The sequence below is a fragment of the Polypterus senegalus genome, chromosome 16 (genome assembly GCF_016835505.1).
Source record: "Polypterus senegalus isolate Bchr_013 chromosome 16, ASM1683550v1, whole genome shotgun sequence".
NCBI lineage: Eukaryota > Metazoa > Chordata > Cladistia > Polypteriformes > Polypteridae > Polypterus > Polypterus senegalus.
The window spans coordinates 96,965,259-96,978,471 of NC_053169.1; the positions used below are offsets into that span (position 1 = coordinate 96,965,259).

Sequence of the window (13,213 nt, forward strand, 5' to 3'; positions counted from 1 at the left end):
GGATTTGAACTGGATACCAGCGCAGATCCTTAGGTCTTTAAAAGTTTCAGACATCAGTGAAAGCAACCCAGCAGAATTTTTTCCAATGGTATCGTACAAAGTGGATTTCCTACTTGAGCCCACTGGTGGATATTAAAGAGAAGTACACCAAACACTGAAGCTAGCAAGCACTTCTTCACGAAAAGTTGTGGGAATCTGAAGCAAACTACTAAGCCATGGAGTTGATATTGGGACAACACAGATGTTGTAATATTTTTTTTGTGTGTGTATGAACTGTTTTGCTTTGCATTTCCACTAAACCTTTTTTTAAAACAAACTTTATTGGACTGAGAAATTCTGTTATTTTGTGTTTGACTCCTGCTGGATCCTGCCTTGCCAACTCAGTAGCTGCTCAAATTTGGGAACCTTGGAAAGATGCAGCTACACCTTAATGTGTGGTGAGCATACTGGCACAAAATGGCTGCCGTCACAGCTTCCAAGTTAAAGTGTCAAGTGCTTTGAGTAGTAATTAAAAGCACTGTATAAATGTAAAGAATTATTGTTAATATTACCTGTCACTCATCCACTTGAGTTTAGTATTTTGCATCCATGCACTAACTTTAAATCTTACCATTGTAAACTGCAGCACTTGAGGCCTCTTGACAGGATTTACTTTTCGATTTCCCACCAACCAGTTTTGAGATTTCTTGTAGACATCATCTGACACTTACCCTGCTCATATTTTCCATTCCACCCGCAACAACAATCGTTGCCTCTCCTGTTATGATGGTTTGGGCACCCAGGCAAACAGCTTTCAGACCAGAGCCGCAGACCATCTGACAGCTCCACGCTGGCACACAGTATGGGATTCCTGCGTCCACACTGGCCTGGCGTGCGGGATTCTGTCCATGGCCTTAATGTAGTAGGAAAAAAACAGTACACAAAATCAGCCGTTAAAGAAAAAATAAAAAAAGTCTCCACTGTTGCAGGCACCCCCGGCAAAACAAAATGAAAACCTGTGGGGAGATTACACTTGCCGGCCACTTTATTAGGTACACCCATTCATCCGCTTGTTAGCGCAAATATCTAATCGGACAATCAAGTGGCAGCAACTCAAGACGACCTGCTGAAGTTCACACCGTCCATCAGAATGGGGAAGAAAGGAGATTGAAGTGACTCTGAACGTGGCATAATTGGTGGTCACAATGGGCTGCTCTGAGGATTTCAGACATTGCTGATCTACTGGGATTTTCATGCACAACCATCTCCAGAGTTTACAGAGAAGGGTCAGAAAAAGGGAAAATATCCAGTGAGCGGCAGTTGTCTGGGTGAAAATAAACCGTCAATGCCAGAGGTCAGAGGAGAATGGCCAGACTGACTCAATTGGAGAGACAGGCAACAGTAACTCAAATAAGCACTCATTACAACTAAGAGGTGTTCAGAAGAGCATCTCTGAACACACAACATGTCAAACCTTGAAGCAGGTGGGCTACAGCAGCAGGAGACCACACTGAGTGACACTCCTGTCAGCTAAGAACAGGCAACTGAGACTACAATTAACATGGACAATGGAAGATGGGAAAAATGTTGTCTGGTCTGATGAATCTCGATTTCTACTGCGACACTCGGATGGTAGGGTCAGAATTTGGCGTCAGCATGAGAGAACGGATCCATCCTGCCTTGTATTAACTGTTCAGGGTGGTGATGGTGGTGGTGTGATGGTGTGGGGGTTATTTTCTTGGCACACTTTGGGTTCCTTATTGTCAACTGAGCATCTTTTAATTGCTACAGCCTACCTGAGTCTTGTTGCTGACCTGGTCCATCTTCTGATGGCTACTGCCAGCAGGATAACACGCCATGTCACAAAGCTCCCATCATCTCAAACATGACAAAGAGTTCGCTTGACTCAAATGACCTCCACCGTCACCAGATCTCAATCCAGTGGAGAACCTTTGGGATGTGGTGGGACGGGAGATTGGCATCATGGATGTGCGGCCGACAAATCTGCAGCAACTGCATGGTGCTATCATGTCAATATGGACTAAAATCCCTGAGGAACGTTTCCAGCACCTTGTTGAATCTGTGCCACAAAGAATTAGGACAATCCTGAAGGCAAAAGGGGGTCCAACCCGGTACCTAATAAAGTGGCTGAGTGTAATTGAACAGAAATAAGCTTGACCATCATTCTGCTATTCCGACATGGGTGATTCTTCTTGAACTTCCTTGAATGACTTACATGAAAATGGAAACAAGCCACCGAGCAGACGGTGAGCCTCAAACCATCACACAACACTAAGACTGCTGCACGCCCACCCGCTCCCACGCTGCGTCGTAAAGGGTCTGCCTGGCTCGCTCTGCCTACCTGCGGTTAGAACGTGTCCCAAGATGACTTCAGACACATCTTCTGGTCTGACACTTGTCCGTTTGAGGGCTTCGCTGATGACACGGGACCCCAGTAAGTGTACAGGCAGATTGGACAAGGAGCCATTGAAACGGCCTGTTGAATACAAAAAAAAAAAGGGGTGTAAAGTTAGTTGGAGGTTGAACGCTTATTTGACATCCACTTCTTCAGATCATTCAATTATGAACACAAAATATCAATTTACTCAGAAGTATTTTTTGCTAAAATATCTTTCATTTGGAAAGACGTAACAATTGCTTTAAATACACAATAAGAAAATCAAAATAAATAAAAAACACACAAAGTCAAAAGCAACACCATCATATATAATCGGCTAAAACCGTGCACTTGTGTTCTCACAGTTCGTTTAAAAAGTGCCGCGTGCCTCCTGAAAAGTGACGACATGACAAGCGATTGTCCCCAGCGTCCCTGCATGTCTCCGAGATGTCATCGAGTAAAACAAAGCAAGCGTGACAAGAGATCAAGTGTCGCTTATTCTACAAAGAGATTCTAAAATAGCCCTGTCACATTTGCTGGGGGACACCTAAGAAAAGCTCCTACATCACTGAATTGGAGTGAATTTTCACGCTCGCCATTTACTTACACACACACACACACATATACTAATGTGCCACAAACAGGAAGTTAATATCACCAGCCATTCCCATTTTATTAAGGTGTATCCATATAAATGACCCACTCTGTATATTGAATATAAAACATAAAGAGAAAATAACGACACAGCTAAAAACGCAGCGGCAAATTTCGACAAAAGTTAAACGCGTGTGTCATAAGCACGAGGCGGCAATGCAGTGTCTGCAACGGACGTGGCCATCCACCGTGCATAAGATACCATATTGACATTGGCGGGCAAAGGGGCCACCAAATCTTTCTCTGCTCAGGGCCGCCACAGGCCTAGAGCCGCCCCCGAGTACTGCTGCAATAAATAATTTCATCGAAGGTCGCACACAATCACTGCGCCGTGAAACCCATGTTTAATAACGTGCTTTAACTCCTATCATCATGAAAATGATATCACGTATACATCCCAGTATTTCAGTTATTCAGAGAGGTGTAATATCACGAATGTAATGGATTCTGTGCCCTGTTGGAGGAAGACAGCTGGTTTAAGAAGCAAGTAGCGATTCACACACACAGAGCACATAGAAGATCACATACAAAACAAAGCATTTAACGTGCTACTTTAATTACGATGTGATTTGAGAAACTGGTTAATTAAATGATTTTAAAATTAAGTTTATGATGTTCTACTAAATGACAAAATAAACTATGTGATTAAAGTGTAAATTTCGAGATTAAAGTTAACAATTAATACTTTTTCCCCACTGTGTGCTTTTTTTTTCTCTGTACCCTAATAAGCTTTCATACGACACTCAGACGGTGGGCTACGACTCGCCTTTTCACGGCGACTTTGATATGTGACTTCTTTTTTATTTCTGGCACTGTGCGACTTTGTGAACGTTAGCTTTCAAGTTTCTCCAACACGCTATGTCACTCGATCAACTTCCTTTTGTTGATTATACCACGGTTTATTTGAACAAATAGTATGTTTTTCCTTTGCCTCCACTTGGTATTCACTGAAATTCTTATATTTTCCCCCGTGCTTTTCGCATTGTCTTTTCACAGAAGGCTGAGTTTAAGGGCGATTTATATTGATTTGCATATTCAAAGAGGCGTAATTCTGGGAGGAATTGGGGCGGGACAGCAGGCGCGTGCACGAGCGTTACTTTTCACGCTGATTGGGATTTATGTAGCAGAAGAACGTGGAAGTTGGAGTACGCACAGATTCCTGCATCTGGATTTTTCTGTGCATAAGCACATTTCGGCTTTTGTGCTTACATCATGTTATAGTGCGAATTCTACGCACGGCGTTATACATGAGGCCCCAGGTGAGGGGAACCCGTCATTTGTGTCCAGGCCATTTTCTTTTGTGTTACTATTTAACGTGTTATTTAAAAAATTCCAGACAAGGTAAATAATGGGGATTGCAAAGCCTTTTACAGCCCAGAAGGAGGACTTGCAGTGGCCGATTTGTGCTGGAGATGAACTGCAGCGTCTCGGCCTTTATGACTGTACATCAGTGGATCTGCTACTCCTTTGGGACCGCAAATATGAACTGGGGTCATTCATTTGATTTTTATTGCTTCGTGCCTTAATGGTTATTGTTATTTGTTATATGAGAAAAAAAAATTATATATATATATATATATATATATATATATATATATATATATATATATATATATATCTTCTATACTAATAAAAGGCAAAGCCCTCACTCACTCACTCATCACTAATTCCCCAACTTCCCGTGTAGGTAGAAGGCTGTAATTTGGCAGGCTTATTCCTTACAGCTTCCTTACAAAAGTTTAGCAGGTTTCATTTCGAAATTCTATGCGTAACGGTCATAAAGGTCAACAATGTCCGCCATGTTGAACTTTCTTATTCATGGCCCCATCTTCACGAAATTTAGTAGGCGGCTTCCCTGCTAACTGAAACCAATGTCGTACTTATTTCAGTGGTATGACGCCACTGTCGGCCGCCATATTGAACTTTTCAACTGTCTTTGTTACTTATGGGCCAGTCTTCAAGAAATTTGGTACGCAGGTTCCCAACGCTAACTGAATCCTACTTACGTACATATATACGTCCATAGCCTGCAGCTCGGTCACCGTGTGAGGTGGTGTTGGGTCCCCCATCCCAACGCATCCCACGTTGTTGGCTGTCTGCCTATATAAGGCCGTCCGTCGCTCCAGTCTCTACATTCCCTTTCTTGCTTCGCCACGGGATTTACGTCTCCCTGCTGATAACTACAGCCTTTTTATTTAATCCACGGCTTCTCCGCCGTTTTATTGTTTGTTTATTACGATTATAGTTATTGTTTAGGTATTTTAGACTTACTTTACATTGTTCACGTACCCATTTCCTTTATCATTCCAACCGTACCCCCATTAACATGTCTATCTAGGTGATCACCATCGATCAAACAACTGTCACTTACCGAGTGGTTTCCATGCCCGGAGATGGTGCCTGCCTTTTCCATTCTCTGTGTTACATATTGCACGGCCATATCAGGCTCACTCTTGATATCCGGAGGAACATTGTGTCTTATGTATTGAATAACTGGCACAGGTTCAAGGTGTGGACTGATGACGGTACAGGAGATAATTAGACTACACAGGAGCACTAGAAGAGTGAAATGCTTAAGCCCTTCACCTATGGTTCTGCATGTGAGTTGATGGCTGCCGTTGAATTGTTCGGTTGTTGCTTTCAAGTGTACTGAAATGGCCAAATATTTTACACCTTTGGACAACCGCCAACGCCTCTGAAACATCTTAGATTGACAGGTGACGATTTGAGTAGTGGACACTTTGATGTTTATGAATGTTTAAACTCTCAAAAGCTGGATGTGAAGTTATCGATGAAACCGGTTGTGTGCTTACAACACTTGACAGATGCCGAATGTGACTTCAACAAAAGTACTACAAATACGAATGTAATTGAAACAAACCATGAAACTCAAACCGATTATGACAGCAGCAATCCAAGCTGTGAGATTTGAAACAAGATTACTGTTCACATGGCCGACTGTACGTTACATGCTCAAAGTAAGCTCAGCGCACAGCTTGTTCATATTACAACCGGAGGGCCGAACTGACAACGTGGCATACAAAGAGATCCTTAACCAATAATTAGTGGGATATTTTCCCTCAGTTTAAAAATGTTTAATTTTCTTCTTAATAAAACTTTTAAGGCAGTACTTCGCCGCTGTGAAGCGCTGGTATTTTGATACTATATATATATATATATATATAGAAGTAGTGTGTTAAAGAAGTAATGAAAAATTAAATGAAACATTTTGAAAATAACGTAACATGATTGTCAATGTAATTGTTTTGTCACTGTTATGAGTGTTGCTGTCATATATATATATATATATATATATATATATATATATATATATATATATATATACACACATACATACATATACACACCCATTATATATTCAGTATATATATCTATATATATATATCTATATCTCTCTATATATATACACATACATACTATATATATATATACACACACACATTATATCTATATTTATATCTATATATATCTCTATATCTATATCTATATATATATATCTATATATATATATATACTATCAAAATACCAGCGCTGAGCTTACTCTTGAGCATGTAACGTACAGTCGGCCATGTGAACAGTAATCTTGTCTCAAATCTCACAGCTTGGATTGCTGCTGTCATAATCGGTTTGAGTTTCATGGTTTGTTTCAATCACGACAGTATTTGTAGGACTTGATTTGTTGAAGTGACATTCGGCATCTGTCAAGCGTTGTAAGTATACAACCTGTTTCATTGATAACTTCACATCCAGCTTTTGAGAGTTTAAACATTCATAAACATCAAAGTGTCCACTACTCAAATCGTCACCTGTCAATCTAAGATGTTTAAGAGGCATTGGCGGTTGTCCGAAGGTGTAAAATATTTGGCCATTTATTTCAGTACACTTGAAAGCGACAACCGAACAATTCAGCGGCAGCCATCAACTCACATGCAGATCCAGAGGTGAAGGGCTTAAGCATTTCACTCTTCTAGTGCTCCTGTGTAGTCTAATTATCTCCTGTACCGTCATCAGTCCACACCTTGAACCTTGAAGACACAATGGATATCAAGAGTGAGCCTGATATGGCCGTGCAATATGTAACACAGAGAATGGAAAAGGCAGGTGCCATCTCTGGGCATGGAAACCACTCGGTAAGTGACAGTTCTTTGATCGATGGCGATCACCTCGATAGACATGTTAATGCGGGTACGGTTAGAATGATAAAGGAAATGGGTACCTGAACAATGTAAAGTAAGTCTAAAATACCTACACAATAACTATAATCGTAATAAATGAACAATAAAACAGCGGAGAAGCCGTGGATTAAATAAAAAGGCTGTAGTTATCAGCAGGGAGATGTGAATCCCGTGCCGAAGCAAGGAAGGGAATGTAGAGACTAGAGCGACGGACGGCCTTATATAGGCAGGCAGCCAACAACGTGGGAGGTATTGGGATGGGGGACCCAACGCCGCTTCACACGGTGACTGAGCTGCAGGCTATGGACGTATATATGTACAAAAGTAGGATTCAATTAGCGTTGGGAACCCGTGTACCAAATTTCTTGAAGATGGGCCCATAAGTAACAAAGACTGTTGATACGTTGAATATGGCGGCCGACAGTGGCATCATACCACCGAAATAAGTACCAAATTTCAGCCTTCTACCTACACGGGAATTTGGAGAATTAGTGACATTGGAAAGTTCAATATGTCGGCTGACAGTGGCGTCATACCACCGAAATAAGTACGTACATTGGTTTCAATTAGCGCAGGGAAGCCGCCTACCACATTTCGTGAAGATGGGGCCATGAATAAGAAAGTTCAACATGGCGGACGTTGTTGACCGTTATGCGTAGAATTTTGAAATGAAACCTGCCTAACTTTTGTAAGTAAGCTGTAAGGAATGAGCCTGCCAAATTTCAGCCTTCTACCTACACGGGAAGTTGGAAAATTAGTGACGTTGGAAAGTTCAATATGGCGGCCGACAGTGGCGTCATACGCATCGAAATAAGTATGTACATCGGTTTCGGTTAGCGCAGGGAAGCCGCCTACCAAATTTCGTGAAGATGGGTCCATAAATAAGAAAGTTCAACATGGCAGACGTTGTCGACCGTTATCAACCATTATGACCGTTACACATAGAATTTCGAAATGAAACCTGCCTAACTTTTGTAAGTAAGCTGTAAGGAATAAGCCTGCCAAATTTCAGCCTTCTAACTACACGGGAAGTTGGAGAATTAGTGATGAGTCAGTCAAAACCTGCTACCCTCTGCCAGAAAGTTGAAGATGGGCAGGATGTTCACCTTTCAACACGACAAAGACCCGAAGCACACAGTAAAATTGAGCACACAGTGGCTGAAGGATAAAAAAGAGAATGTCCTGGTGAGGCCAGTCAGAGCCCAGACCTAAATCACAGCGAAAATCTGTGGAAAGATCTGAAGATAGCAGACCACCAACACTCACCATACAATTTGACCGAACTTGAACAGTTAAACTGTAAAGAAGAGTGGAGGACAAATATGGAGTGGGCTCAATCTAGACGGGCAAAGTGGGGGACAAATATGGAGTGGGCTCAATCTAGACGGGCAAAGCTGATAGAGAAGAACCAACAGACTCGAGGCTGTCATTAAGGTGGTTCAACAAAAAGACACTGAGATTGGGGTGATCCTTTATTAATCTCAGTAGGTCTTGTTTTTGATTTTTTTTTTCCAATTCTTCTGAACTGTAGCTGTGATCTCTTTCACTTGGATGTTAGAGATTGCATTGAGTAAGTAAAGCTGGGAAGAAATATTGGTTTGTGTGTTTTCATTTAAGGCTGTAAAGCAAAGAAAATGGGAAGATTTCGAAGGGGGGGATTCTTTTCTATACCCACTGTGTGTGTGTGTGTATATATATATATATATATATATATATATAGAGAGAGAGAGAGAGAGAGAGAGATGCTTAAGATTTTATTCTTTTTCATTATGTATTGACGGACATAACAACTAATTGATACCTATCTGCTTATGTCAGATGTAAAAGCATCAAAAATATCGCAGATCAAATTGACTTTACCTCAACTGAAGAAAAAAACCCAGAATTGCTAGGACATACAAAAAGAAAAAAAGGAGGTCGTCGTGGGTAAGCACAGCACGTCTCAAGTCAGTTCTTATCCTATTTATGTTCAGCGCTCATCTTAACTCGCTGTTTCCGAATACAATGTGAGAAATTAAGTTAGAGGACTTTTTTAAAGGAAATTGCAAACATTTTAATTGCAGTAAAGATCAGCAGACATTCCAAATAAGTCTTCGAAACGCCTATTGACATTTTACGTCTGCTGTAAGCCAAAATCGATCGATCTGCCCAGCTGTTTTTCTTGGGTGATACAGTGATACCCAATCGCTAGCGGCCACTTCTGTCTCGTCCCACGCCCAACAGCCAATCCGCGTTTAAGGACATTGGGCGGGATTGCTGGCAACCAATCCAATGTCGCCGGTGTAATTGACTGCACAAACAGGAACTAGGGCAGTAATTATTTATTCTTGTCAGGTCGCCGAAACACTAAAAAAAATAAATTAAAATGAAGCCGCTACTAAAATATTTTGCTCTTTTAGTTCTATTTCGTCTCGAGTGTCCCTTTTCGGCTGGACAAAACTTAGGAGAATGTAAATGCCCCGCTGCTAATATTGCCGGGAACGCGATTACCCTCTTAGTATGTCAAATGTTTAGTGAAGAATAAAATATACAAATGAAATAATGTACTCAACCTCAGTTAATTCGGCAAACGTTCCCAATAATACAAATATACATTTAGAACAACACAATGAACGAGCCGAGCGCATCGTTACATTTAAATTTACAGGAAGTCATAAACAGAAAAAGACAGACATGTGTCATTCAAACCGTGCCGTACCTATCGGCGTCCTTGCCGCAGACACGATGACAACAGCCTCGGAGCTCATGATGTTGCGGTTCTCGCTTCTTAACGCCCGCCTCCTCTGCTTGGGAGAGTACAAGAGTTGCGGGTTCTTTCTGTCTTTCTAGTTTTGTTTCTGCTCATCAAGAAATGCGCTCAGACTCCAAATCGGACGGAGAGCACACTCGCGCTTGAACATTCGTCCCGTAAATGTCACAGCACCCTCTAACGGTGAAGGCCATAACTCTTCAACAGAGTGAGAAGCACGCTTTAAACATTTTTTTTTTTGCGTTATTGGTGTGGTGTTAGTGTTTTATTTCAACCCTAAACAACAAAATGTATTTAAACGGTCTCACACCCACTAAAGCGGGCTTCAGAATATTTGTTATTAATATTTAATGGGTTTAACATATATTCTACCTTTACTTATCCAATGCTACAAGAACATGGCAAAGGCGCTGTATGAACGTGAAGTGCAGAGGAAGCTGGAGGAATGGAGAAGGGCTTTGGAAAATAGAGTACAGAAAATAAATGGGAAGAAGATGGAATATCTGCGGTTTGAGAATGTGCGGGATTCAGACTTTGGCCTGAAGGGAGAACTCTTGAAAACTGTGGCCAAGTTTAAATATCTAGGATCAGTGGTGGCCCAAGATGGAGAATTAGATGTACAGATAACCCATAGAGTGCTGCGTGGATTGAACAATTGGTAGAAGTTATCAGGAGCATTGTGTGATCAAAGAATTAGGGCGAAGGTTAAAAGGCAGAAGTTTCTATGACAGTGCGAGACCATCAATAACGCATGGAGATGAGACAGGACATTAAAATGAGAATGTAGAGATGGATGTGTGGGGTTACAAAGAAGGACCAAACACAAAATGAGGCAAGCAGAGGTACAGTCAACGTGGGAGAGAGGGACTGGAAAGTAGGTTGAAGTGGTAGGGACCTGTGATGAGGAGAAGTCAAGAAAAAGAGTGATGGGAATGGAAGTCCAGGGGTACAGAAAGAGAGGGAGGCCAAAATGGAGGTGGATGGATAAAGTAGAAGATCTGAAGGTCAGAACAAGATGTTTGGAGAAAGGTTGATCAAACACATCAACTCCACACAGAAGAGGGGAAAATAAGATTATTAAGAGTTCCAAGCAGACCACTGCTGACAGGGCAACACTACAACCAATATTAACAGACCTCCACTCGCAGTCAGGGGCACGGCGAGTACACTTCTGGGGCTACTCGCCAGATCAGTCCTGACATGCCAAAGGACCACCTACAGGAGTGATGCTGCCCAAAAGATTTTTGATGGACAGACTATTCTTTCTAAAGCAAAACTGGTTTGCTTTTAGCATTTTGGGAATATCCAAAGAGAGGGTTGGGGTCCAACTCCCACCCCCTGGAGGGCCACAGTAGCTACAGGTTCGCTTTTCTTCTACTTTCTTCATCAGTGACCAATTAATGGACTGCTGTTCCCTTCATCTAACATTTAAAAAAAAAAACTCAATTCGCTCAATTGTTTCTTTTTGCATTTTTCTTCTTAAATGTCAGCCAAACAAAAATGAGGTGTGAAGTGAGCCAGCAGGTGACAAGCCAAAGTCAGGGCCCCTCCAACTCCAACCACTTTAATTAGAAGCCCATTCATCCTGTTAACTCACTCCATGGCTTGTTGGTGCTCTAATTCTGCCACAACAGACATCTTCCAGAACTGATTTTCTTTTACTAAGACCACCATCAAAATGTTTTGGTGACCTGAACAGATCAACACGGAGACCTTCACCTCTGTTCCCCACGATAGAATGTACACAGGTTGCTGGTCACGCATTAGCTCGTTTGTATCTCATTGTTTAGCTGTGAAGAAGGAAAAAAAAAATGTGGTGGGGGGTCCAAGTTTTCAATAGCAAGGTAGTTAAAATTAAAGCAAAATAAGTTAATTAGCCACAAAAACTGGTCAGGAATTAAAGGGTAAACCAGCAGCCACTGAAGCCCTCCGATTGGAGTTAAAACACCCCAAATCAAGGACCATCAGGCAAAGAGCAAAAACTCATTTCAACCGAGTCTAAACAAACCTTTTAAAACTTTACATTAATCGGGCGTCTCCAACTCCGGTCCTGGAGGTCTACAGGTTTTTATTCTACCGCTATTCTTAACTAGTGGTCAGATTTTGGTAATTAACTTTTTTGCTAATTGATTAGCTATTCAGGACTCAGACCCCCATTTTATTTAGGAGCCAAACAAAATGAGTCAACACGCGATAAGTGTCCATCATAAAGTATTGGTTATGTTGATCGGCTCAGGTCCCCAAAACATTATGATGGGGGGTCTTAGAAAAAAGAAAAATCAACAGGTATGGAAAACATCTGCTGTGGCAGAATGAGACCACCAACCCAACACGTCGCAGAATTAATTAACCGTGTTTATTAACAAGAATTGGCTTCTAATAAGAAACTGCTTGGAGTTTGAGGCCACGACTTAGCCGGTCATCTGTTGGCTCACTCAACATCCAATTTATGGTTTATAGTGGCCATGTAGAGAAGAAAAAAAGAAGAAAAAAAAAATGAAGCAATTCATAAAACTGAATCAAAAAAAGTCAAATAAAATTAAGGAAAAGGTTAATTAGCAGAAAAACCCCATCACTGATTAAACAAAACGATTAGAATAAAAACCTGGAGCTGCATAATCTCTCCAGGACTGCAGCTGAGACCCCATTGCTCTGGAGGAGTACATATATGAAACATTGAATTGCAATAAGAAATTTCCAAAGGTTTTCTTGCTCAATTCACATCATTAAAAAACAAAACTGTTATTAATACAATGACTCTTATAAATCAGCACTCTACAGGAGTCAATGATCAAAAGTACATGGAGCCAGCTTACCTTTTAAAATGTAACTTAAGGCATCAAACATCACCGCAGCACACATACAGCTCGAGTTTATAACAATATTTTTATTATGTTTGCAAAATGCCAGAATGGTGTGTTGAGACCACCAGAAACTGTCAAATGAAAATGTTTCACACGATTTTGCCTCAATTATGAAGGGTGGCCACACTACCTGCCGATTCACCGAACACCAGCAAAGGTGAGCTGCACTGACTGATGCTGAATCAAGCACTGGTTTTCCATGACGCATTTCCCAAGCAGGACTCTAACTGGGGTGGGGAGTATTGAATGGAGACAGCTGGGCCCAAATAAATAAAAAAAAAAATAATTTAAAAGATAGGACCAGCTATTTTATAGACATACAAGTATCATGTGAAAAGCTGGAAAAAAAAATGTAAATCATCAAAACTTAACC

General features: G+C 41.2%; 1 protein-coding gene across 1 annotated transcript in view; it reads right to left on the reverse strand.

Annotated features, from left to right (window-relative positions):
- Positions 1-10,123, reverse strand: part of acat2 (acetyl-CoA acetyltransferase 2) — a 32,681-nt gene extending 22,558 nt beyond the window's left edge. The window contains exons 1-3 of the mRNA XM_039737957.1: positions 9,926-10,123; positions 2,342-2,476; positions 711-892 (exon numbers count right to left, since the gene is read on the reverse strand). Of these exons, the coding sequence (XP_039593891.1) occupies positions 711-892; positions 2,342-2,476; positions 9,926-9,974 (366 nt within the window). The 5' untranslated portion in view covers positions 9,975-10,123. The remainder of the gene's footprint in view (positions 1-710; positions 893-2,341; positions 2,477-9,925) is intronic.
- Between the last annotated feature and the right edge of the window lie 3,090 nt (positions 10,124-13,213).